Source organism: Cnephaeus nilssonii (genome assembly GCF_951640355.1).
Source record: "Cnephaeus nilssonii genome assembly, chromosome: 3".
Lineage (NCBI taxonomy): Eukaryota > Metazoa > Chordata > Mammalia > Chiroptera > Vespertilionidae > Cnephaeus > Cnephaeus nilssonii.
Window position 1 is genome coordinate 9,547,371 of NC_137074.1, and position 21,672 is coordinate 9,569,042.

The 21,672-nt window shown below is 57.5% G+C and overlaps 1 protein-coding gene across 1 annotated transcript; it reads right to left on the reverse strand.

The window, feature by feature from the left end:
- Nucleotides 1–427: 427 nt before the first annotated feature.
- On the reverse strand, nucleotides 428–20,760 carry LSS (lanosterol synthase). The gene is made up of 22 exons (XM_079767215.1): nucleotides 20,632–20,760; nucleotides 20,137–20,305; nucleotides 19,042–19,180; nucleotides 17,996–18,104; nucleotides 16,897–17,018; nucleotides 15,543–15,639; nucleotides 14,137–14,272; nucleotides 13,792–13,900; nucleotides 13,116–13,234; nucleotides 11,836–11,933; nucleotides 11,374–11,401; nucleotides 9,623–9,679; nucleotides 8,949–9,020; nucleotides 8,621–8,671; nucleotides 7,890–8,039; nucleotides 7,112–7,208; nucleotides 6,259–6,364; nucleotides 3,279–3,344; nucleotides 2,746–2,826; nucleotides 2,186–2,356; nucleotides 1,208–1,286; nucleotides 428–709 (listed from the first exon to the last, which is right to left on the reverse strand). Exons 1-22 carry the CDS (start codon nucleotides 20,643–20,645, stop codon nucleotides 578–580), a joined length of 2,202 nt encoding a protein of 733 aa, XP_079623341.1. The 5' UTR covers nucleotides 20,646–20,760; the 3' UTR covers nucleotides 428–577.
- Between the last annotated feature and the right edge of the window lie 912 nt (nucleotides 20,761–21,672).

The following is a 21,672-nucleotide window of genomic DNA, read 5'->3' on the forward strand; positions in this document are numbered from 1 at the left end:
GCATCACCCGGAAATCTGGCTCCCACTTCAGCTCAGAGAAAACTAGGGTGTGAGGGTCACGGCAGCCATTCAAGTGCCTTGGGCATCACACCTGCCTGGCCAGCTTCCGTGGGCAGTGACTGACAGGCTGGGTGCTCAGCTGTCCCTGGCACACAGCGATGCCCCTCGGTGGTAACCACAAGCCACTAACAACCCCTATTCTTTGTTATGCTTGTGCATACCCACCGAGCCCCGGATGGCCATGGTAAAGAGGCAGGCCCGGCCTCTCTGCCCAGCTGTCACCTCCCAGTCCAACAGACAGGAGACGCAGGAAGAGCCACCCTGGGGGTGAGCCCAGCCCCGGGCAGGAGTCAGATAAGGCACAACTGCTGAGAACTGTTATTGGTCAAGAAAGCCCTCCCAGCCATGCCCCTAGGCAGGCCTGGTCCCTGGACTCCCTCCAGAAGTGGGGAGTGAGGCAGTGAGGGGCAGGGCTACAGGGGCACCCATGTCCCAGCAAGATGCTCCAATCTTACTCAGCATCCCCACAGGACGCCTGTGCCCGCCACCCACCGGCCAGGCACCCATAGGCCCCCTCTCAAGGGTGGCCAGCGAGGGCACTTTTGGGGTACAGGCGGGAGAAGCGGCCGAGAGCCCAGATGGGGAAGACGTTCCTGTAGCTTGTGTAGCTGATGGCACAGGACTTGTTGAAGACCCCGGAGATGTTTTCCTGAAAGGACACAGGGACTTAAACTCAAAGGCTCCATCATGTAGGCAAGGGGCTCCCTGACCCGAGAGCCCAGGTGGAGAGCTGGGCAGCTTGTGGGGAGAGTCAGTGAGCAGAGCCCCAGCGGCAGTCCGCCCCCCACAACCCAGCTCTCGAACCCTCCTGCAGCACCCTCCTGCCTGGTCACCAGCCCTGCACAGGCGTGTCGACCCCAGACTCATCCAGGAAGGGGGGTTAACCTCACATGACCTTGGGACCCCATGCCCACAAGGATCGGCAGTGAGGGGCCCATCAGGCAGAGGCCGAGGCTTCCTCCGTCCAACGCCTCCCAGCATCACCAGCCCCGCCCCTCAAGCCAGTGCTTAGATCTGTTTTCAACACAGGCCACTCGTGAGTTATGTCTCTGAATCTCAAGTCCCCAAAGCTAAGCCCCGCCCATGAGCACCCCGTGAGAGACACAGGGCCAGGAGGGGATGGGAAACCAGGGTATCATCTGCATACCTGGGGCCAATCACCATTGGGGAGCTGTTTTCTGAGCAGACACTTGACTCCTCTCTCTAGGGCCTCTACATCAGGATGCCTGTGGAAGAAGAGGCAGTGAACACACCATCACCGCTCTGTGGATGAGACAGCCACTGGCTGCAGCCAAAACCTGGCCCTCACCCTCCACAGCCCAGCACAGGACAAAGATGTGAACACCTAACCCGCCATGCACGAGGTGTCGGCACCACGAGGGACAACCAGTGCACCTCAGGCCCTCGCTGCACAGCTCACCCCGAGAAGTAGAGGACGCAGCGGGTGCGGAGGCGCACAGGCCAGGTGGGCAGCGCCCGAACATGGGCAATGAGGAGCCCCGCCTGCTCCAGACCTGCTGCTCTGGCCCTGCCATGAGGCGCTGCTCTTCTGCACCCCCAGGAGAGGAGGAGGCCAAGCCTGGTGCCCCCCTGCCCACTGGTGCTCAGGCCCCCTGAGAGCCACAGAAGCCACAGGTGCTAATCCTCGCTCATCTCACAGGTTCAGGACCAAACTCAGCTGTGGGAGGCAGACTGGGGGCCGGTCCCTGACCCTGTCCCCTGCTCAACACTAACCTGGTCTAGCTGGTACGGGGTTTTAGGAAGATTCTCCAAATGGCCCCGAACCAACAGGGCAGCACAGACTGGGATACTGCGCATGCCCATGTGTGCATACATGGGCATGTTATGTGTGCATGAGTGTGTGTACCCATGTTTGCATGTCTGCACATGTACAACTCTGTGTGTACACCTGCCTGTGCACACACATGGCTGAGATCTACTGTGGAAACAGGCAGGACCACGGAGCACAGCTGTGGGTAGTGAGCCTCTTTGCAGGAACCCGCTGACTCAGACAGACCTATAACTGTAGACATGGAACCCTCCTCCCATTCCCGCACGCAGAGCTCCGCTGCCCACATCCCACCCAAGTCGCCAAGTTCAGTGTCCTTCCTTTGCCTGCCCCCACCTGACGGCCATCAGCCCCATCAGGGCCCAGCACGTATTGTGGATCTGGGACTGGGCACTCTGCACGTAACGCCGCTGCTCACAGGACTCGAAGTCCTCCCCCCAGCCTCCGTCCGCCATCTGCTGGGACAGCAGGAAGTCGCAGGCCTGGGTGACCTCTGCACAGGCAGTCCTGCGGAGACACCAGACACGAGACACCGTCACGCAGTGGAGGTCCCAGCCCCCTGGGTTCTCATCCTGGCCGGGCCTCCTCAGGGCTGTGGGGAGGGGGGCTGCACTTGAGGTCACTCCACCATGGATAAAGTGAAAAGCTTTGTAGCTGCAGGCAGCCTCATTGCCATGACTACCCCATGAATACCCACCCAGCAAAGCAGAATTGGGTGAGGCCACTGGACCGAGGCCTCTGCCCTTCCCTCAACGCAACCCAGAGTATCCCAGACTGTAGCCACTCCCACTGTTTAAAAAATGTAAAAACACCCCCAACATCAAAGGAAGATACTCCCCAGCAAAGCATCACACTGAGAAGACCCATCCCACCAGGGGGCAAATGCCCGCACTCACCCATCACGGTAAATGTGCCCCATGCAGGCAAAAGCTTCCAGCCCGAACCAGGTGCCGTAGGTAAAGCAAACCCCCCAGGAGCTAGAGGGAGACACGGGAAACGGAGGTTCAGATGCCCAGGCCTCACTCAGCGGATGTGAGAGGACGGACCCGTCCAGCATGGGGAGGCTGTGGTTATTTTCAAAAGAAACATCCACGTGGCCTTCACAAGCCACACCAGCTGCAGAGCTTTAGTGAGGCAAACCTGCCCACAGCCCTCGGGGGACAGCTCGTCCACTGGAACCACGAGCAAGATAAGAACTGATCCAATCCCAGAGGGGAGGACGTGAATAATCAGGCCCAACAAATAAGGCACAGGCCACCGAGCATGCCCCGCACACTGGCCAAACACCGCCGGGGGAAGGCCCGGCATTCACAAGGGACAAGGTCCAGCAGAAATCTGTCGCTGGCAGCCTCCTCCTGCCAGAGACCTCTGGTGTAGCACATGCGCACGGTGAGTGCAGCCGTGTCCGGGGCCCACACATCTCACTCACCCTTCCCAGGAGCCGTCAGCCCTCTGCTTCCGACGACAGAACTCCAGGCCCTGCTCGAGGGTCTCCCTGCAACACAAGAAGACGGTCCAGTGAACATTCCAGCAAAACAGCAATTTGCTCAGTTCTACCCATTCTACGGTCTCAAAAAAAAAGGTGTGGTGTCCCTTTAAAAAATAGTAAAAATAAACCAACAGCTCAGAAAGGAGATACCAGGTCAAAGGAGAAGCAACTAAAGGACACAGAAGGGAGTTAAAGAAATGCAAGACGAAAGCAAACAGTGAGGGAGGAACCAACATTAGAAGTGGCTGCAACAGGATCAGTATCCCTGAAAACAATGTCAGTGGCACAGGCTTGAGTAAATCACACAAGATGAAATTTTAAAGAGAAATTTAAAAATCAGAAAGAAAACAAAAGATTTAGGGGACAGAGACGCTCCATCGCAAGCCTAACTGGTACTTCTGATAAAGAAACCAGTTCTCTGGAAAGGCCAGAGAGGAGGTACAAGCACAGCCTGAGGTGCCGTGACCCTTGCCTTCGAGGCTCACCCGTGTCATCCATCAACTCCCGCAGAGCTGATGGGACATCGCTCCTCTGGCCGCATTGTGTGACATGCTGGCCTTCCTCTTGCCAGCAGAGTCCCTCTCTCTCGATTCTCTCCCCCCACTGGTGGCCTCCAGCCAACAGTCAGCAAGCAAACAATCACACGAGCTCAGAGAAGATCTTCCTCAGTCAATGCTCAGAAGAGATAGCGGTCAGGTGGTGACAGGGCCCCGCTAAGCCTGAACTCCTGACCTAGGAGCTGGGAGGTGATCCCTGCACATTGTTTTAAGCCAATTCTGGAGTACTATTGTTACTCAGTAATAGGAAACAAATACAGAGGTGAAGGTACAGATAAATTATATCAGTAATAAAAAGAGTAGTATGACTATAGGTATAATGGAAATCAAAGTTAAGATAAAATGAGAAAAGTTGAGACAACACATTTGAAATTTAAACAAAATACACACATTACCAGGAAAATTAACTTATCAAAATGGCCTCAAGAAGAAATAGAGATCCTGAATAGTCAGTCCTATAACTACTAAAGACATAAGTCAAAAATGTAAACTTTTCCCAGAAAAAGAACTCCAGGCCTAGAAATTTTATAAGTGAATTCTACTAAATTATCACAAACAAGCATTCTAATCTCACACAAACTTTTCTATGGACTAAGAAGAGGAGAAACACTCCCTAATTCATTGTAAGGACCCAGCATTAGCTTTTCACAGCCAGATAGGGAAGGTGAGGCACGTGCCCCTGTGGCTACGACACAGCTCGGCATCCACAGATGTGAATGCAAGATTCTAACTAAATATTGGGAACTGAATATGGTAGAGATATACTGAGTCAGGTTCATTCCAGAAATGCAAAGGTGTTTTAACATTAGAAAAGTCTACAAGAGTCATCCAGGACATTAGGAGATAAATACATAATCATCTCATAGACATTGAAAAATCACTTGCTAAACATAATACCTGGCTCACAATGGAGGGAAAGAAACAACTTAACAAATTAGAAAAAAGAACTTTGTTACCCAGAAAAGGGGTTAACTACCAAAAACCTACCACAAATATCATTCTTAATGGAGAAATATTAGAAGCAGTCCCCTTTAAAAAATCAGGAAATACAACAAAGATGCCACTATCACTGCTTTCCACAAAGAAAACGTCAGGCCCAGATGGAGTTTCCAAACATGTAAGGACAAAAATAGCAGAAATCTCACAAATTCTTCCCGAGAACATAAAAAGAAAACATGCTGTCCAGCATCGCTTCACAGGAGACCCTGACAGAGACATTATAATAAGGAAAATTACAGACCAGTTTCTCTTATAACCACAGTTGTAAAAATCCTAACAAAACACCTCAAATTTAACCCAACATGTAAAAAGGAAAGCTTAGGGCCAAGCTGAGCTTCCACCAGGTTCACCATGAAACACACGACAGGGAATTGTCCCACTCAGGAACCAGCAGCACGTACCTGTGACACAGCACGTCACTCCTGAACATCCCCTGTGCCCAAAAGATAAGCACATGCGTTCACAGCAGGATGACTCATAACAAGCACGAACGGCCCCCGTGGGCCCATGACAAACATGGGGACACACAGTGTGGCATCTCCACTCAGCAGGCGTGCCGATGGCCAAGAACAGTGTGAACGGCTGCTCCGCGGCCCTCATCTCCCGAGCAGGAGGCCGAGTGAAGGAAGCCAGGCCCGGGAGTCCCCACCTTGGGTCCTCGGGTGCAGGAACCCAGCAGCCACAGACCCCGGAGGGGAGGGAGCTTCTGGCAATGTGTGTGCCCCATGCGGCCACACATTCTGTCCACTTCACGACAGTTCCTCAGGCACCACACAGGGGCTCTGCATGCTGCTCTGCCCACGTCAGACTTCAACAAGAAGGTTTAAAAATTACATGTCGGCCCAGCCGATGTTGCTCAGTGGTTGAGTGTTGGCCTATGAACCAGGAGGTCACAGTTCGATTCCCGGTCAGGGCACATGCCTAGGTTACAGGCTCAATTCCCCAGTGTCGGGCATGCAGGAGGCAACCGATAGATGATTATCTCTCATCATTGATGTTTCTACTTCTCTTTCCCTCTCCCTTCCTCTCTGAAATCAATACAAATATATTTTTTAAAATAATATAAAAATAAAACTACATGTGGACCCAGGTGGAGCTGGGGGTATGGATCCTTAACATTATTAAGATGTGAAAACAACTCACTTCTGTTATAACTGTGCTCCTTGGAGCCCCCAGGACATGTATCGGATATTTTCAGGGCATACAACCAGCTTTAAACCCCTCTCATATCTAAATGAGCTTCACTCCAGGGACCCTTTATATGATGGGCCTCATTAGAGGACAACAGCCCTCAATGTCACATTGGCAGTGCCTGAGCTCTTGACCCAGCTGGTGGCACCTGTGGCTGAGTGGCGGGCCCTTACCTGATTTCCCGCGGCCTGTGCTCTGGAAACTGCTTGTGGAAATGTTTCAGCGCCTGCATCACGGCTGAGGTGCATTCCACATACAAGTAGTCGATCATGATGTCCCCTGTGAAAGTGAAGGATCCAGGCCTGTGAGCTTCACCTCAGCAATTCGTGGAGAACACGCACTGTAACGTGCAGGCCTGCAAGGCTCATCAAGAGCCTGACCATCCCCTGAAGGAAGCCAGGAAGGTGTCACCAGTGACCAGCCCAGGCGACACATCCACCAGGTGGCAGCTGCACAAGTGACCTGGGACCTAGCAACCTAGAGGCCCATCTGCTGTGGGACAACCAGGCCAGCGGGAGGGTGCAGGAGGGAGCAACAGTAGAGCTGTACCCCACCCTGAAAACCCTCCACTGGACCCTGTTTCAGTTATAGGAGGGGTACAGAGGCACACAAAGGCGGGTCAGGGTAAAGAACTGGCCCTCACAGACCAGAACGATGACACTCAACACGAGCAACAGGGAGAGAGGGTACCACCAACACCTCCCCTGCAGGAGCATCAGGAGACAGGGAGTCTCCATGGAGAACAGAGCAGGAGTCAGCCCAGCTCGGGCCAGAGCCGGCTATGACTCTGCGACAGAACCACAGCTTTCTGTTTACGGCAGGGGCATCACAGCCAACTGTGGAGGTCGGGGAGCGTGGAACACTCCGGTGATTGGGGGTTCCTTAAAGGATCCGCCATCATCCTCCAGAGCCTTTGTGGGCACTGCCCCTGGCCAGGGGAAAGACCTCGGGACTCTGGTCAGCAACTATGCCTTGGGGCAGGCAGGGCCCGGGTTGTGCCCACACCCCCGCAGGCCAGCCACTCACCAAAGACCTCCGAGGGGTTAAGCAGCTCCAGCAGGTACCCCCCACGCTTGGTCTCGTAGGTGGCAAATCCCCCATCAGGGTTTCTCATGCTCAGCAGCTAAAACCAGAGACCACACATTATGAGAGCTGAGCATGTGCGAGCAGCCGAGGCTGGGTGGGTGCGCTAAGCACTGACGGGCAGGGGTGAGCAGCAGGGAGCTAGTTTTCACATCAGACCAAGACTCTCAGGTGCCCTGAGCGTGGGCTGCAACCTTTCTCGATCAGCTACACCATAAGCAACTGTCTGGGAACACACCCTGACACACTTATGCACTTATAAGGTATGTATGTGCTGTGGAACCACACGCCCTTCGCTGTACGACACGCACTGAAACGGATGTGCTGAAAGGCGTGTCCTCTTTTACCAGATACCCAGTGGAGACCGCCAGCCCTCCCGAAGGAGCCTCCAGAACTAGAGAGAAAACAGGGCCGCAGCAGCCACCCCAGACCGGCCCGCCCTGCCCTCAGTGGCTGGGCCCAGGACAAGGCTCGTACACCCACTGGGAAGCGCCGGGCTCTGCACACACCCAGCCAGGACCTCCTGCTGGCCCAGCACAGGTGCCATCAGAGGACACGCCCCTCTGGCTCACAGTCTTGGCCCTGAGTGATGGCTGGTACAGCCCCTGTGAGAAGTACACGTGAGTGCACAGTCCTCTGCAAGCTAAAGGGACCCAAGGGACCCCTGTGTGCACGGCGCCCTCAGTACCTGGGGAACAGAGCCCCATGCCCAGCAGCTCACCACAGCAACAGCATCAAAGAGCTGCTCTCGCGGGATGTGCGTGGTGACAAAAGGACACTTTTCCTGCGTGAGGAGGACAGACTTCAAGGCCTCAGCTGTGCAGTCGGCGACGATCCAGCCACAATCCAGAGTGCTGAAGGGGAAGCCGCCCTGGAGAGCAGAGACTGTGACTGGGGGGTGGATCACCCAAAGCCACTGCACCCTCCACACCCGTGGGGAGCCACAGCCCCAAGCCACACGCACGTGTATGGGCCTCCAGCTTCTAGCACAAGAACCCCACGGACTAGAGCCTCTCCCCATTGTCGCCCTCACGCCCCACCACACAATGGGCACAAGAAAGGGCCACAGGCACCCTCCTGAGCCCCGGGAGGACGCAGCCACAGCTGCCCACACTCTCACACACACTGAAGAAAACGGCCCTTTCTGCCCTCTGTCCTCCCCCCATCACTCTCATTCACAGCCCGCCAGCTTATTTCACATGTCTGGACATGTGTCTGTCTGGAAGCATCTCAGGGCACGGATGTGCACACAGCATGTGAAGAGGCCACACGGCTCAGCTGCCCAGCCATGCACCTCAGTCGGGGTGTCTCAGTAGCATCACTGGAACCCACACATGCATCCATAAGAGCAAGAAGCCCCAGGACACCGAGGGAGGAGCCCTCCTGAGAGGCCAGGCCCAGCTAACAGGCAGCCTCTCCCAGGGCTTGGGGCGGCAGGCACGACCCAGGTACCTTGCTCATCTGGCGGTAGTACTTCTGGTAATCGGGCGGGTTCTCTGGGACCTGGGAAGTGTACGAAGGGCACGCGTGGAAAGCACAGGAGGGAACATGTCACCACCACACCAGACCCCGGGGCGGGGCCGGCACAGCAGGACATGGGGAGTCTGGTGCTGCGGCCCTCGAGACATCACCCTCACGGCCCACCACCCACAGCCCTACCCACTGCTGGGAAACACAATCAGGCACCCCTTGAGCTGGAGAGAGCAGGGTGGGAGGGGAAACCTCTGCCCATGGGAGAGAGCAGGGTGGGAGGGGAAACCTCACAGCCCCCAGGGTTCACCTGTGAGATCCGCAGGAACTCATGCGCCTTCTGCAGGCAGGACGAAAACTCGGGCCTGTGGTGTGCGCCCGCCTGGAAGAGAGAAGAAGCTGAGCCGCTGGCCACAAGAGCCTGTGTGGGTAGGCTGGTCTCCGGACGGCTGCCACCGCTGGGAACCAGGAACAAATCCACCCGGGGTCTTGGGTGTCTACCGACAAGTCAGAAAGACGTGATGGGAAAATGGTGTGGGCAGGAGGGATGTCCACACCACACCTGCCCACCCACACTCACAGGGTCCTGACCTGTCCGCGGCAAACCCACATAGCCCAGGCCCCACACAGCCCTGACCCCTCCTCAGGGCTCCCCAGAATCCCGTGACCTCATTCCACCAGAATAAAAACACACTCCCGCTTCTCTCTAGTACATGCTCAGTGGCTCTTTTCAAAGTGTCCAAGAGGAGCAGTTTGAGTTTCACAAGAGCCTGGAGCAGTCCCCACTGTCTCCCGGAACAACCTCTCCATCCTCCCTTTCCAGAAACCTCCGAGCCAGCAACACCCACACCAGCCGAACCATCGCCAAGGCCTTGGAGCCCAGGAAAGCGAAGAGTCAGGGTCAGCAGGTGTTGTGTCCTGGCACAGGGGTAGGTGCACAGGAAGATCAGCTGGAGGCCGAGGAACAAGGAAACAGCCACGTACCTCCAGAAAAGCCTGGATGGCGAATGAGGTGTCCCAGACCTGCGAGCCATTGGTGCCCTGCACACAAAGGATGAACCATTGCAGGAGCCAGGCAGCGTCCTCCCAGCCGCCCACTGCCTCTCGGAATCCGACAGTGCTGGAGGCTCCCACCAGCTCCCGCGAAGAGGCAGGAGCCAGTGTCTCCTGACACCTAGCACTGAGCTATGTGCACTCTTCAAAGCCCATGATGGCTTCCGGGGGCTGGTCCTGCAGGCAGCCCCACCTACCTTCATCGGGCCGCCAGCCAGGAAAGGACTGTGCCAGGGTACTTCAGGGTTTTGACGGCCACCACCTGTGTTCTCCACTGCCTGTGGTCTCTATCCACCCTATGACAGCCTCTGGCCCTACTGTGATGACCAGAAACACCCCCACTTCTGAGGTGGTAAGGCCTGGCTGAGGCCTCGAAGGGGCTAGGAAGGTCCTCTCAACTCCAACCGGGAGCTTGGTTCACTGGTCAGCACTGAGGTCCCACCGGAACACCGATGACCAAACCCCAGTGAGACAGAGCAGGGCTGTGACAGGCATGTGGATAACTGGGATGGGAGTGGGAACATCTGAGCCCAGACCCCCTGCGGCACTAACAGGACAGCAGGATCCGGGCCCAGTGGGATGTGTGGGAAGAACTCGCACCACCAGGAAAACTGCCTGGCCAAAAGAAACCTGAAAGACATCAACCCTCAGGGCCTAGCCGCCGATTTGCTGAAAACACCGGGCCCAGAGGAAGAAACCGGTCAGATCCAGAAGGTGGACCCTTCAGAGGCAGGTCGCCAGGAAAGAAGGCTCTTGGGAGGTGGCTAGCAGAGAGCAACGACACGCATCAGCCACTGGGCTCTCATCCTGATGCCGACAAGCCCAGCGCAAACCACGCTAAGGCATCCCTGACTCCGTGGTGGCATAGAGGTTTCCTAAAGACAAAGCAGCCCTCGAGCGCTGGGGCGTGAAAGGGCAACTGGCATGTTTTGAAAATCCTTTTACAAGAGACTGGCAGTGTGGGAGTCAGGCGCTGGGAGAGGGGCTCGGGGCCTGCCTGGAGGGCACCGAACTGAGCTCTGCGCTGGGAGTGCTGGCCCCGTGCCCCATCCCAAAGGCCCAGTGGCCTGTGCACCCCAAGGCCCCTGCTGGAACCTCCGCATTCCCACACTGAGCCATGCGGGTTCAGCAGACAGAACCCCTCAGGCTGGCCCAGCGGCTCCAAGGCTTGCTGCTTCCAGGGTCCCTGTAGCTGGAGGAGGTGAGCCCAGGAAGCCCTGCAATGTGGCATCCCACCCCAGGGTCACAAACAGAAAATATGCTGGAGGGGGGTGGGAGGCAGCTCCGCAGGTGCTAGGCTGGGGGCAGGGCTCTCCTCTGACCTGAGGCCTGCAGTTCATTAGTCAGGCCACTGTGTGGGCTCTGAGGTCACTGCCTCCTCCTGGCCTGCAGTCCCGAGCTACTCTGGCTCCCAGGCGCTCCCGCTCGGTGGCTGCACACCCTCTGTGCTCCCACGACCCTGGGGACTCTGACCCTCAGCGCTCCCACAACCCGAGGGCTCTGGGCTCTCCTTCACACTTCCCAGCCCCGGAGGCGCGCCATGTCCCCTCCGAGACAGGATGGAGGGCCTGCAGCCGCCCACCACACTGCCAGGCCTTGTTAGGGGTGATTTTTAAATCTCAACAAACCCACAGGCGGGAATGGTTGCAAAGGAAGCCGGCAGCCGGCCCTGCAGCTCTCACCTGCATCTTCATGCCATCGAGGCCCAGCCTGTGAGGAGAAAAGCCAGGTCAGGGAGCAGAGCACAAAGAGCTGGGAGTCAGGGGCGGGCAGCCACGTTCCCCTCCATGGCACAATCCATAACTGACCAGCTCTCCTTGTCACCAAAGCCTTCCTGACATTCACCTGAAGCTGCCCTGTCCACTCACAGGCTTCCTGGTTCTGCCTTCTGGAAGCACTCAGTTTGCGCTAAGGGGTGGGACCTTTCCACTCAAACACAACCCTCCTCAGCTTCCATCGACCCTGAAACTACTGGTTCCAGCGTTACACCAGACGCCACGGCACCCTCGCTGGGACACGAAGGTGGAGACAGTCACACGCCTGCCGCTGCGGCTGTGGGGCCCACAAACATCTGCTCTGGGCTCTCAGCTACATCAGGGACGAAGCGTGACACCAACAAACAGGGCCCTTCCCGCCACACTCACCAGAGGAAGTCGGGGATCCTGGAGACGTGCTCCTGGAAGGCGCAGGAAGCCGGCCCGTCCACACGCCAGCGCACGAGCATGTTGATGGTTTTTGAGATCTGCAGGAGACGGGCCTGTCAGGGCTCCGCTTCACCCCTGCTGGGCATGAGGAGGTCGCCCAACCCCACCAAGGGCCCAGCACAGCCCCCGCAGGCCAGGCCGGGCCTTCTGGTCTACCCCGCGTTTCCCAAGCACATGCTGCTTCCAGGTCCTGAGAGACAAAGCCCCCGTGGTGCCCTGGGAACCAGGTGTCCAAGGGAAGTGGGAAGGGGCAGAGGGTGTGCGCAGAGGAGGGAGGGAGACCTGTAAGAGGTGTGAGCCCAGCTAGCTGGCAGGTGAGCAGGGTGCCCGAGTGGGCTCCTGGGGTCTGAGGGGCACAGGGGAGATGCAGACCAGACCTTTGCACAGGGGCTGCCTGCTCAGAATGGCATGTTCTAGAGGCCCAGACCTTCCACTCTGGGAGCTAAGGCAAGATCCAACTAAAGCCTGCATCTAACTTAAGACAGACGTGCTTTACACACATTAAATCAAAGCCGAGAGTCACACAGCTGCTAAAAGGAACACAACTGACTGCGCTGAGAGGCGTCATCATTTTCGATCCACTGGGGTCCCATGAGGCCCAGGAAGTGCCTGGGAGCAGGTCAGGAGTGGGCCTGGGTAGCACTGCACCAAATGGGCGCACCTCACAAAGCCCGTCATGGCCCCCACTAAGGGGCTCAAAACTGCTCTGCCTCCTGCACCCGTCACCCATGGCCTTGAGCCGGCCTCTCCACCCTGCACTGGCCGCTGTGCGCCTGGCCACAGGGTCCTACAGGTGTGTCCACACCTGCCCCCACGAGGCAAAGCCAGGTCAGGAGCCCAGAAGCTCAGAGCAGGGGGAGTTCCACGTCACGGGGCTCGGCAGGATCCAGGAATGGGACCCACGCACCCCTGGTGCTCTAAACCCCATAAGAGAAGGGCAGATAGGAGTTTTTAGGGGTGGGGTTGGCCAGAAAGATCCTGAGAGGTGGCCTCAAAGAGCAGTGTTCAGGCACATTAGGTGGTGGGGGTGGGAGGAGGGCCAAGCACACAGGTGGGGACTGAACAGGGTCCTGTGGGAGCAGAGGATCGCCTGCAGGTAGACCCCTACCCCCAATCCCAGAGACTGGTCTCTGGGCCTTCCTCCCTGGGTCCTCGCCCACCCCAGGGCTGCAGTCGAGTGCCCACTCAAGGCTGACACCCAGCGGATACATGGCACTGACCGGGCCAATGCTGATGCACTTGGTGAAGCGGTCATCGGCCACAATGTGCTCATACAGCTTCCGGATGGCCCGCTGCCGCAGGCTGGCGCTGTGGTGGCGTTCGTACAGGTTGAGGATTGCTGTGGGGGCAAGGGCATCAGCAAGCACAGGGCACAGAGGAGCTCCTGGCCTCCGCTCAGCCAGGCACAGGGCCACTTGGGCCCTTCCAGCCTGCCCTGCTCTGCCTTCCTTTCTGCTGTCCCCCCATGCCCCTCCCACCCCACACCCTGCCGGCCCCCACACATTGGCATGCTGCCCTGCCATGTTAGGAGGGCTCCGTGAGTAGAAATCCAGTTGTTTCTCAGCATTGACGGGACAGGGACCCAGCTACCACCCAGGACCCCGCACACAGCATGCAGTGCCGGTCTCCCGGGGGTCCCACAGGGAGGTAAGCCTGGACTGGGTCTCTCCCCAGGGAGGAATGACTGCGCCCTCCAAGGCCCTCAGCTCCAAGTTCTCTCATCTAGGGGCCCAAGCCCCAGGATCACTCCAAGGGCAGGGCAGGTCTGCCCAACAGAGGTGCACATAGCCGGCTCCTCACCACAAGACCCACATGACGTTGAGAGAGTAGATTCATTGCCACCTCAGGTGTCAGCTGACCCCAGGGAGGCCCAGCCAGCCCCAGGGAAGCACCCACCATACATTACACGGAGCAGCCAGCTGTGCGGTGTGTAGAGATCGTCAAGGGAAACGTTGTTCCTCTGCGCCGGCCAGTCGATGCTGGCATAGTCCTCCACATAGAGCTCCTGGGGGCGACAGCGCCTCAGCACCCGCTGCCTATAGCTGTCTTCTCCCTCTGGCCCCCCAGGGCACGCCCTGGTTCACACCCCGCACCCCAACCCACCTCAGGGCCTGCTTCCCAGGGACAGGGGCCTGCGCCCAATCCCACTCTGGACAGTTCCTCAGGGGGCTCAGCGCTGCAGGCCCATGGGAGCAGGTGAGCACAGCCAAACTTGAGGATGACCCAGGCCCACGTCCTCACCTGGCGCAGGCTCTGGACCAGCGGGTCCTCCTCAGCGTTCAGTCGGGTGGCATAGCAGTAGCTCATGGGCAGGTAGACCTGACGGCAGTGGCACCAGAGTGTGGAGGGGTGTGCAGGCATCCAGTCAGGAAACAGCCTGGGGGGACAGTGGATAAGCAGGAGCCCCGGCCCCACCATCACCACCACCACAGCCCCACAGCGGTCAAACCCCCTCCTTGAGCGCCCCAAGGTACAGGCCACTTCTGGTTCAGCCAAATGCATCCTACAGCCAGCACACTGTGGTCCTAAGGTTCAGGACTGTCCGTGGTTTCTCAGTAGTGACAGACAAACCACAGTAACACGGAACGTTAATAGTGAGAAACGGGTGAGGGGTCTGTAGGACAGCTCTGGATTACCTTTGCAACTTTTCTGGAAATTGAAAACTATTCCAAAATAAAAAGTTTACTGAAAACGGTTAGGCCTGAGCCTTTGAGCGTGACCTCCACACATGTTTTCTGACATCAGCATAGCCAGGCCACCTTCCCAGGTGGGTGAGTACCAGGGGTATTTTCTCCACCCTCCCCTTCAAGCCCTCGTCCCCATATTCGGGGCATAGGGAGGCACAGCGCTGTGTGTTCCCAGTCATGAAAATCGGGCAGGTGGCCCCCAGCCTGAGACCAGTTCCCTCACTCTCTTAAGAGCTCCTCCACTCACTTTAAAGAGTGTTTGTTTTTTACATTTTGGGTTCAGGTCTTCCATCCTGAATACGTACTCTTTACTCTCAAACCCACACCCCTCCAAAAAACTCTAGCAAACACCAGCAGGGACAACAAGGGCCCCACCTCATGGCGGGCACAGACAACACAGTTTCCCGACTGCAGCCTCGGGCTCCCACACCCTCCTGGCACCTGCTGCCTTTCCGCCTACTCCTTACACACCGGTGAGGTTCCCGGTCCAATTGGCAAGCCCGCCAGTGAGGAATGCTGTAATGGCCCCAAGACACGCGCCATCCTCTTCCAGATTGGCCAACCTTGAGTAACAGAGCCCCTTCGCCCACTTTACCTTGCTGTCCCTCTGCCACCACCACCCCACCTCATGACTGTGGAGGCGGGGCCCTCCGCCCTTTCAGCAGGACCTGCTGTCACTCCCCAGTGGCCCCTCCACCATGCGCCCTTCCTCCACCAAAGTCATCTAACACAAGCCCCCCCTCAACCTCCCCGATGCTCCCTAAGGAACCACCACCCTGCTGACAATGCTCCAGGGGCCCTGTAACAGCCCAGCGGGGTGACCCACCCACCACAAGGCCCAACCCAGGGCACCCCCCTCCTTCCTTCCAATATTCTTCAGGAAGGAGCCCAGGGCCCTGTCATTCCATTCAGTAGGGCAGCAGGGACCGGGCTGCCATGACCCCGCAGAGGCGAGCCTACCACATCTCCGGGAACAGGGTGTTGAGGCCTTCCCAGCTGTAAACGTTCAGGACAGCCAGCCAGAATTTCCCCCAGGAGGGGATGACCACAGCTCCACCTGGAGAGAGAACAGGCCCATGTTATCTCCCTCCAACTGGACCCTGGGGGGTCATGCGTGCCCTTCTTGTCTGAACTGAGGCCAAAGGCTTTCAAACCCCATGAGAAACAGGCTCAGGACTACCTTACACAACAGCCATGGGGTCGGATCAGCAGCTTCCCCAAAATGAGTGTGCGCAGCCCCAGGAGAGGCATTCACAGCCCTACCTTCAGGAAGGAGACACACAGGCAGCTGCCTGGGAAGGTGAGGGGCCCAGATGCACACAGCAGCCTGTATCACGTGGGTCTGGAGGTGATGAGGGGCAGTGAGCGCACATGCTCGGCCTTCTCTTAGGGCCACTTATGGCCGCCCCTGACGTGTGTCCCCACTCAGCAGGCAGGCTGGGACTCCAACCTGGCTGTCAGTGACACTCTGGCCCAAGTTGGAGCCACCCCAGCAGCACAGGTCCCAGGCACAGGAACACCATCCCGGCTGTGCTTCACAAGGAGGCCTCGCCCAGACTCACGTGATCAGAAGTAAAAAAAAAACACCCAGGAGCCACCAGGGAAGCAAGTTGGCCCAAACACATTCCCTCCCTCGGCAAGGAACCTGAAAGCAGCTGGGGAGACCAGAAGCTAATGAGGAAGTCACTGCAAGAACGACACATGAAAAGACTGTGGGATTGCATTAGAATGCACACGGGTTAGGAATGGCTCCCAGAGTAGGGACACCCCAGGTGCCAGGGGAAGGATGAGGAGGAACTCCCACGGCAATGGGGTGGGGTGGAAGGCAGGATCCCAGGCAGAGGAAGCAGCATGCAGAGCCTTGAGGCGCAAAGGGACTTCACGGAGCTGACAGGAGCCCCTGTGTGTGAGCACCAGAGCAGGAAGGCAGGTGGACAGAGGAGTGGCCACGAGAGACAGGTGGTGAGACCTGCCAGGCTCCGGAGAGCAGCAAGAAAGGTCTCAGATCAGCAGGAGCCATGGAGGGAACCTCCCCGGGGCTGCAATGAACAGCCTTCAGAGCACACAGGCAGGGGGAGAGATGCTACCTGCTAGAAGTCCACCCAGCAAACAGGAGGGTATATGGTTATCTTAATTTGCTTTCCAAAAACGACTGGTAAGGTTACACCGTTTCTACTTCTCTGCTTTGATGAATTCCCTGCTCACGGGTTTCACCCACTGTTTCAGGTGAATGGGGCACCTTTCTATTTCTCATTTGCAAGAACTCATTAAGCAAAGTAACATGGACCCTTAGCATGTGCTGTGCAGGGCATACCTTTCTTGTGAAGAAGGTTCCGTGCTCGTACCAGGTCAGGATCGTCAGGCCCAACACCCAGGATTCTCAGGGACACATAGTTGAGCGCAGTCCCAAACACCGTGGATTTGTCTTCAACGTGCCTATAGGAGCAGGAGACAGGGTGGGGAAATGACATATTTTATTACTTCTATGAAATTAAGCAATGCTTTCAGTTAAATGTCCTCAGGAGGCGATGAGGAGCAGGGAGCGCACATGCTCGGCCTTCATATGTGTCCCCACGCAGCAGGCAGGGCGGGACGCCAACCTGGCTGTCAGTGACACTCTGATCCAAGTTGGAGCCACCCCAGCAGCACAGGTCCCAGGCACGGCAATGCTAACACATCCCACACTGGCATAACAGGACAACACAGGAAACACCCAGGACAGCCACCTCCCATGACAACCAAAACTGGCCCTGCAGAACCTGCCTGCCTCCTCTGCTTACTTCCCACACCTCAATCAACATAATCCTTCTAAGCCCCATTCAGCACCATGGCACACAGAACACAGTGCAGGGCAACGTGTAAGGGCACGTAGCACCCTGTGCAGTCCTACGGCACTGGTGACATCTCAGCATCTGTCATGACATGCTGGGACCCACAGGCCAGAGCTGGGGCTCACAACCCTGTTGAGAAAGGCTGAGCTGTTCCCCTAGGGTTCTGTAATGGAGGCCGGTGGTGTGGACTTGGCCCACCAGAGCCCACAACCAGGGTGGGCAGGCAGCTGACCACCTTGGGGGAGGGTCCTGATCCCAGAGCAAGCCCTGCCACAGAAAGGCAGGCTGAGACTAGGGGGAGCTGGCCAGCCCCAGCTGCACCTGTTGCCACCCCAGAGTCAGACAATTTCCTTCTGCCTTAGTGATAACAGCCAGATGGTTTTCACTGCAGATGAGGGTCTCAAGTCTCTAAGCCCGTCATGCAAACCAATTTATAACACAAGCTGTGACACTGACCACTCCCCGACCCATGCCAGGTCCACAGTTACAGTCACCCCACCCCTCGACAGGTGCATGTCCTACACAAGAACATCTGTGCACACGTATGCAGACATGGGCAGTGACAGAGCCGAGCAGACTCACAGGCCCCAGCCACCGTCCGGGAGCTGCACCGACCGCAGGTACCGCACCATCTCTTCTTTGTATCCAGCTGGCAGAGGGATGCGCGCCATGTAGCATGTGATCAGGAGGCCTGTGTGACAGAAAAGATGTCTGCCACTGGGAGCAGGCAGTCGGCACTGCGAATCCCGGCCCCTTTCCTCCTGAGGACCCCTCCTGACAGGGAGCTATTCCCAAGGTTCCCCTTCGCACAGAAACAGGCCTGGGAAGGCTGCTCCTCTGGACCCCGAAACCAGTGCTCGCTACGGTGATGCACAGATGTGCACAGATGTTCAAACCAGATTCCCATCCTCTCCATGTCCCAGGTGAGGTGGCCGAGGCATCTGAAGTCCTATCGCCTTGCCCAGGGTCAAAGGAGACCATGGGAAGGGTCTCAACAGGCTCCAGGTGGGTCGAAGAGAAGAAAGAGCCCTTGACTTGCTCCCAAGGGCAAGTCCATGCCAAAAGACTGAGTGTTCCTTTAGAGAAACAATTACAGGATGCAATAGTCTTTTTATTTATTTTTATTTTTTTTTAGGATGCAATAGTCTTGTCTAGCCAACTAATTCCTTGCCATGAGGGCCCAGCAGCAATCCTCCTGGCACTCACCGACCCGCACCAGCTCCTCAGCCACCCTTTAAGGTGCGCTCACATGCCAAAGCAGCCGCAGAGAACTCAAAGATACCCACTGACCTCTCTGCCTGCCACCAGCGCCTTTGCCCAGGCTCAGCTCTCCGCCTGGAGTGCCTGGGACTCAAGAGCCGCCCCTCCTTCACCCCCAGAGCACCCTTGCTTCCCTTGTCACAACCCTGGGCTGGCTGTGCCTTCACCCCCCTCTCCCAGCACCAACACCAGGATAACTAAGGTGCAGGGTAACCCTCCACAGACCTTTTCCACGTGAGCTCCTGGGTGCAAACCTGCTTGCTCATTCACACCACAGACGTACACCAAGGGCTTGAACCAGGTCAGGCCAGTACCCCAATGATGCCCCAGGGTCGCCTCGCCCACGGGCCAGGGCAGCACCCTCCTACCTGGCAGGAGGAAGAGTGGGCCGCCATAATCACCCGCCCAGTGCCCGTCCTCGGCCTGCAGCCCCATGTAAAATGTCATCCCATTCAGAGCCCCCTCGTGGGCTGTGTTGGCTTTGGACAAGTCTTTAAAGTAACTCCCCTGCAAAAGAAAAGACAGATGAGACCTGAGGGGGGTCTGTGGCCAGGCTGAAGGAGCCCTCATCACTTACAGCCCGAGCTGAAATAATGAATCTGAATTACTTGAAACGTTTCAGCTGTTTCAGTTAAAAAAATCGGAAACTCTTTGATGATGGTATTACCATCTTGGCAAAGTAAAGGAACAGCTCCGGGCTCTCATGGTTTCGCTTTCCAGCCAAACATATTTGCAAATTTCTTCACAACTTCTCCAAGTGCCCAAGAGCGTGGGGTGGGGCACCGATGCCCACGCAGACCTGAAATTCAGGCGTCTCTCTCACAAGAAGGGGCCAAAGGACCACACAGCAACTGGCGGCCAGGGCACAACCAGGAGACCCCATTTATATTGCCTACTCTCTGACTAGATGAATTTCTTTTATGACATTCACTGGATCAAAAACATTTTTTTTTGCCCTGGCCGGGTGGCTCGGCAGATTGGAGCGTCGTCGCATACCCCAAAAGGATGCAGATTCAATTCCCAGTCAGGGCACATGCCTAGGCTGCTGAGGTCAGCAGGGCTCTGTCTTATGGGGTCCCCCTCTACGATGTTCCTCTCACATCGATGTTTCTCTCTCTCTCCCTCCCCCTCTCTCTAAATTCAGTAAGAACATATCCTCCAGTGAGGATTAAAAACACACACACAACCCAACAACATTTTTTTCTGAATAAAAACAAAATAGAGCAGTTTCTTACTGACAGCTTACTGATTTGAAGCAAAGGGGATCCGTTCAGCTCCTGCCCTATAACGCAACTGACTCCCGCAGGCCCCACATGGCACATCCCTCCCATTCTAACAAGGAAGAAAACACCCTCCACAGGCAACTTTTGAAAACTCCCTGCTGGTTCCTGGCGCTCCTGGCTCAGGCACAGGAAAGTGAGCAGGAGTCCCCCGCTGTGTGGGAAGCCGACTCGAGCACCTACGGTGTCCAGTCCCAGGGAGTGAGCTTCCAGCGCAGTCTGCTCCCGGCCGGGGCTGTCCTCTTCTTGAAAATAGGTCCACACCTGCCTTCCCCTCTCATTGCTGAGTCGCCAACGGCTGAGGTCGGTGGCGGGCTCTGTCTTATAGGGTCCCCCTCTGCGACGCAGGCACCTGGAAACGATCCCGAGTGGCCATCCCGCCTCTTCTTTAGCCCAGAGCCCAGAGGTCGCGCTTCCAGCCACGCACAGGCAGGCCGTCAGTTACCCTCCCCTCCCCTCCCCAAATGGAAACCCTCTCAGCGCCACTCCTGCCTCTAGCTGCTGCCCCGTTATCTGTCCAGTGGCAAGCGGAGGCGCCGGCCACCAGCATCCCCAGGACCCCCATCCCTCCGGGCTCTCCTCAGCCCCGCCCCCAGGCGGCCCCCCGTCCACGCGGGACCCCCTCGGCGCCCCGACCGCGCTCTGCCTTCCTGTGGGACACCCAGCGCGAGGACTCACGTGCCCTCGGTCATGACGGCCGCCGCGATCTGCTCTGCCACCTGCACACCAGCCGGGACCCACCCCAGGCCAGCCTTCGCGCAACCGGCTACCCTGCGAAGCGCGGTGGGAAGATGCCCGCGCAGCCAATCAGAACGCCGCGGGGGTGGGCCCTCGGCCGTGCCCAGCCACTGCAGTGGTGGCGCGACCTGAGTCAGGAGGGTGTGGCCTGGGACCCGGTGGGACGGGGTTTGGTGGGCGGGGCATGGATGACCTCCCCCCCGGTGGGCGGGGCCAGTGGTGTAGGCGGGGACGGGGCGAGGGGGACTGGGCGAGCGGGCCGGTGGGACCAGGGGCGGGGCGGCGCGGGCCGCCAGTCAGGCCGCTTTCTGGTGTTCGCCTCCGAGCGAAGAGTGGAGCGAAGCTCCGCGACCTGGGCTGAGGAGGAGGAGTGCTCGGTGGGGCGGAGTGGCCCCCCGTGAGGCGATAAGGAAGGTCCCGCCCCGCAGGAGTTCCGGAGGGCGGGTGGCTGGCTGTGGGGAGCGAGGCTCCGGCTGAGGGAAGAGCCGAGGCCGGGAGCCGAGGCCACGGCTGGAGGTGTGCGAGTGCGTGAGGGAGTTTGCTAAAGTAGCGACGGTTTGGGGGGAAAATCTTCAACTTAGATTGGGGGACAAGTGAAGGCAGATGCCCATGAGACAGTCAAGTGGATACGCTGAGTAGGCTGGTGTTCTGGAGAGAGGACAAGGCTAGTGAAGAATTGGGGAGTCATTTGTTTTCAGGCGGTATTTGAAAACATAAGATTGGATGAGATCAGCTAGGGAGTATCCCAAAGAGAACGTTTTCCAGGATGAGCCAGGGGCACCAACAGCTTCCTGACTAGCAGAGAGAGTATCCAGAAAGAGAGGGGGACAGGGCTGTGGAGTCCCGGAAGCCAGGTGAAGACCAGGAGGATCTGTGCGGAAGTTCTGGAGGGGTTGTAAAGTGAGGTCTGAGAACCGATTAGATGTGACCCCGTGGCTATTAAAAGTGTGTGTGTGTGTGTGGCAGAGGTCCAGGTAAACA

Coding starts and splice junctions, on each gene's coding strand:
- LSS (XM_079767215.1), bottom strand. Junction 9,021..9,622: donor CCATCCAGGCTTTTCTGGAG/GTACGTGGCTGT, acceptor TCTCTCTTCCAG/GCGGGCGCACACCACAGGCC. Junction 3,345..6,258: donor CACAGGCCGCGGGAAATCAG/GTAAGGGCCCGC, acceptor CTTGTGTTGCAG/GGAGACCCTCGAGCAGGGCC.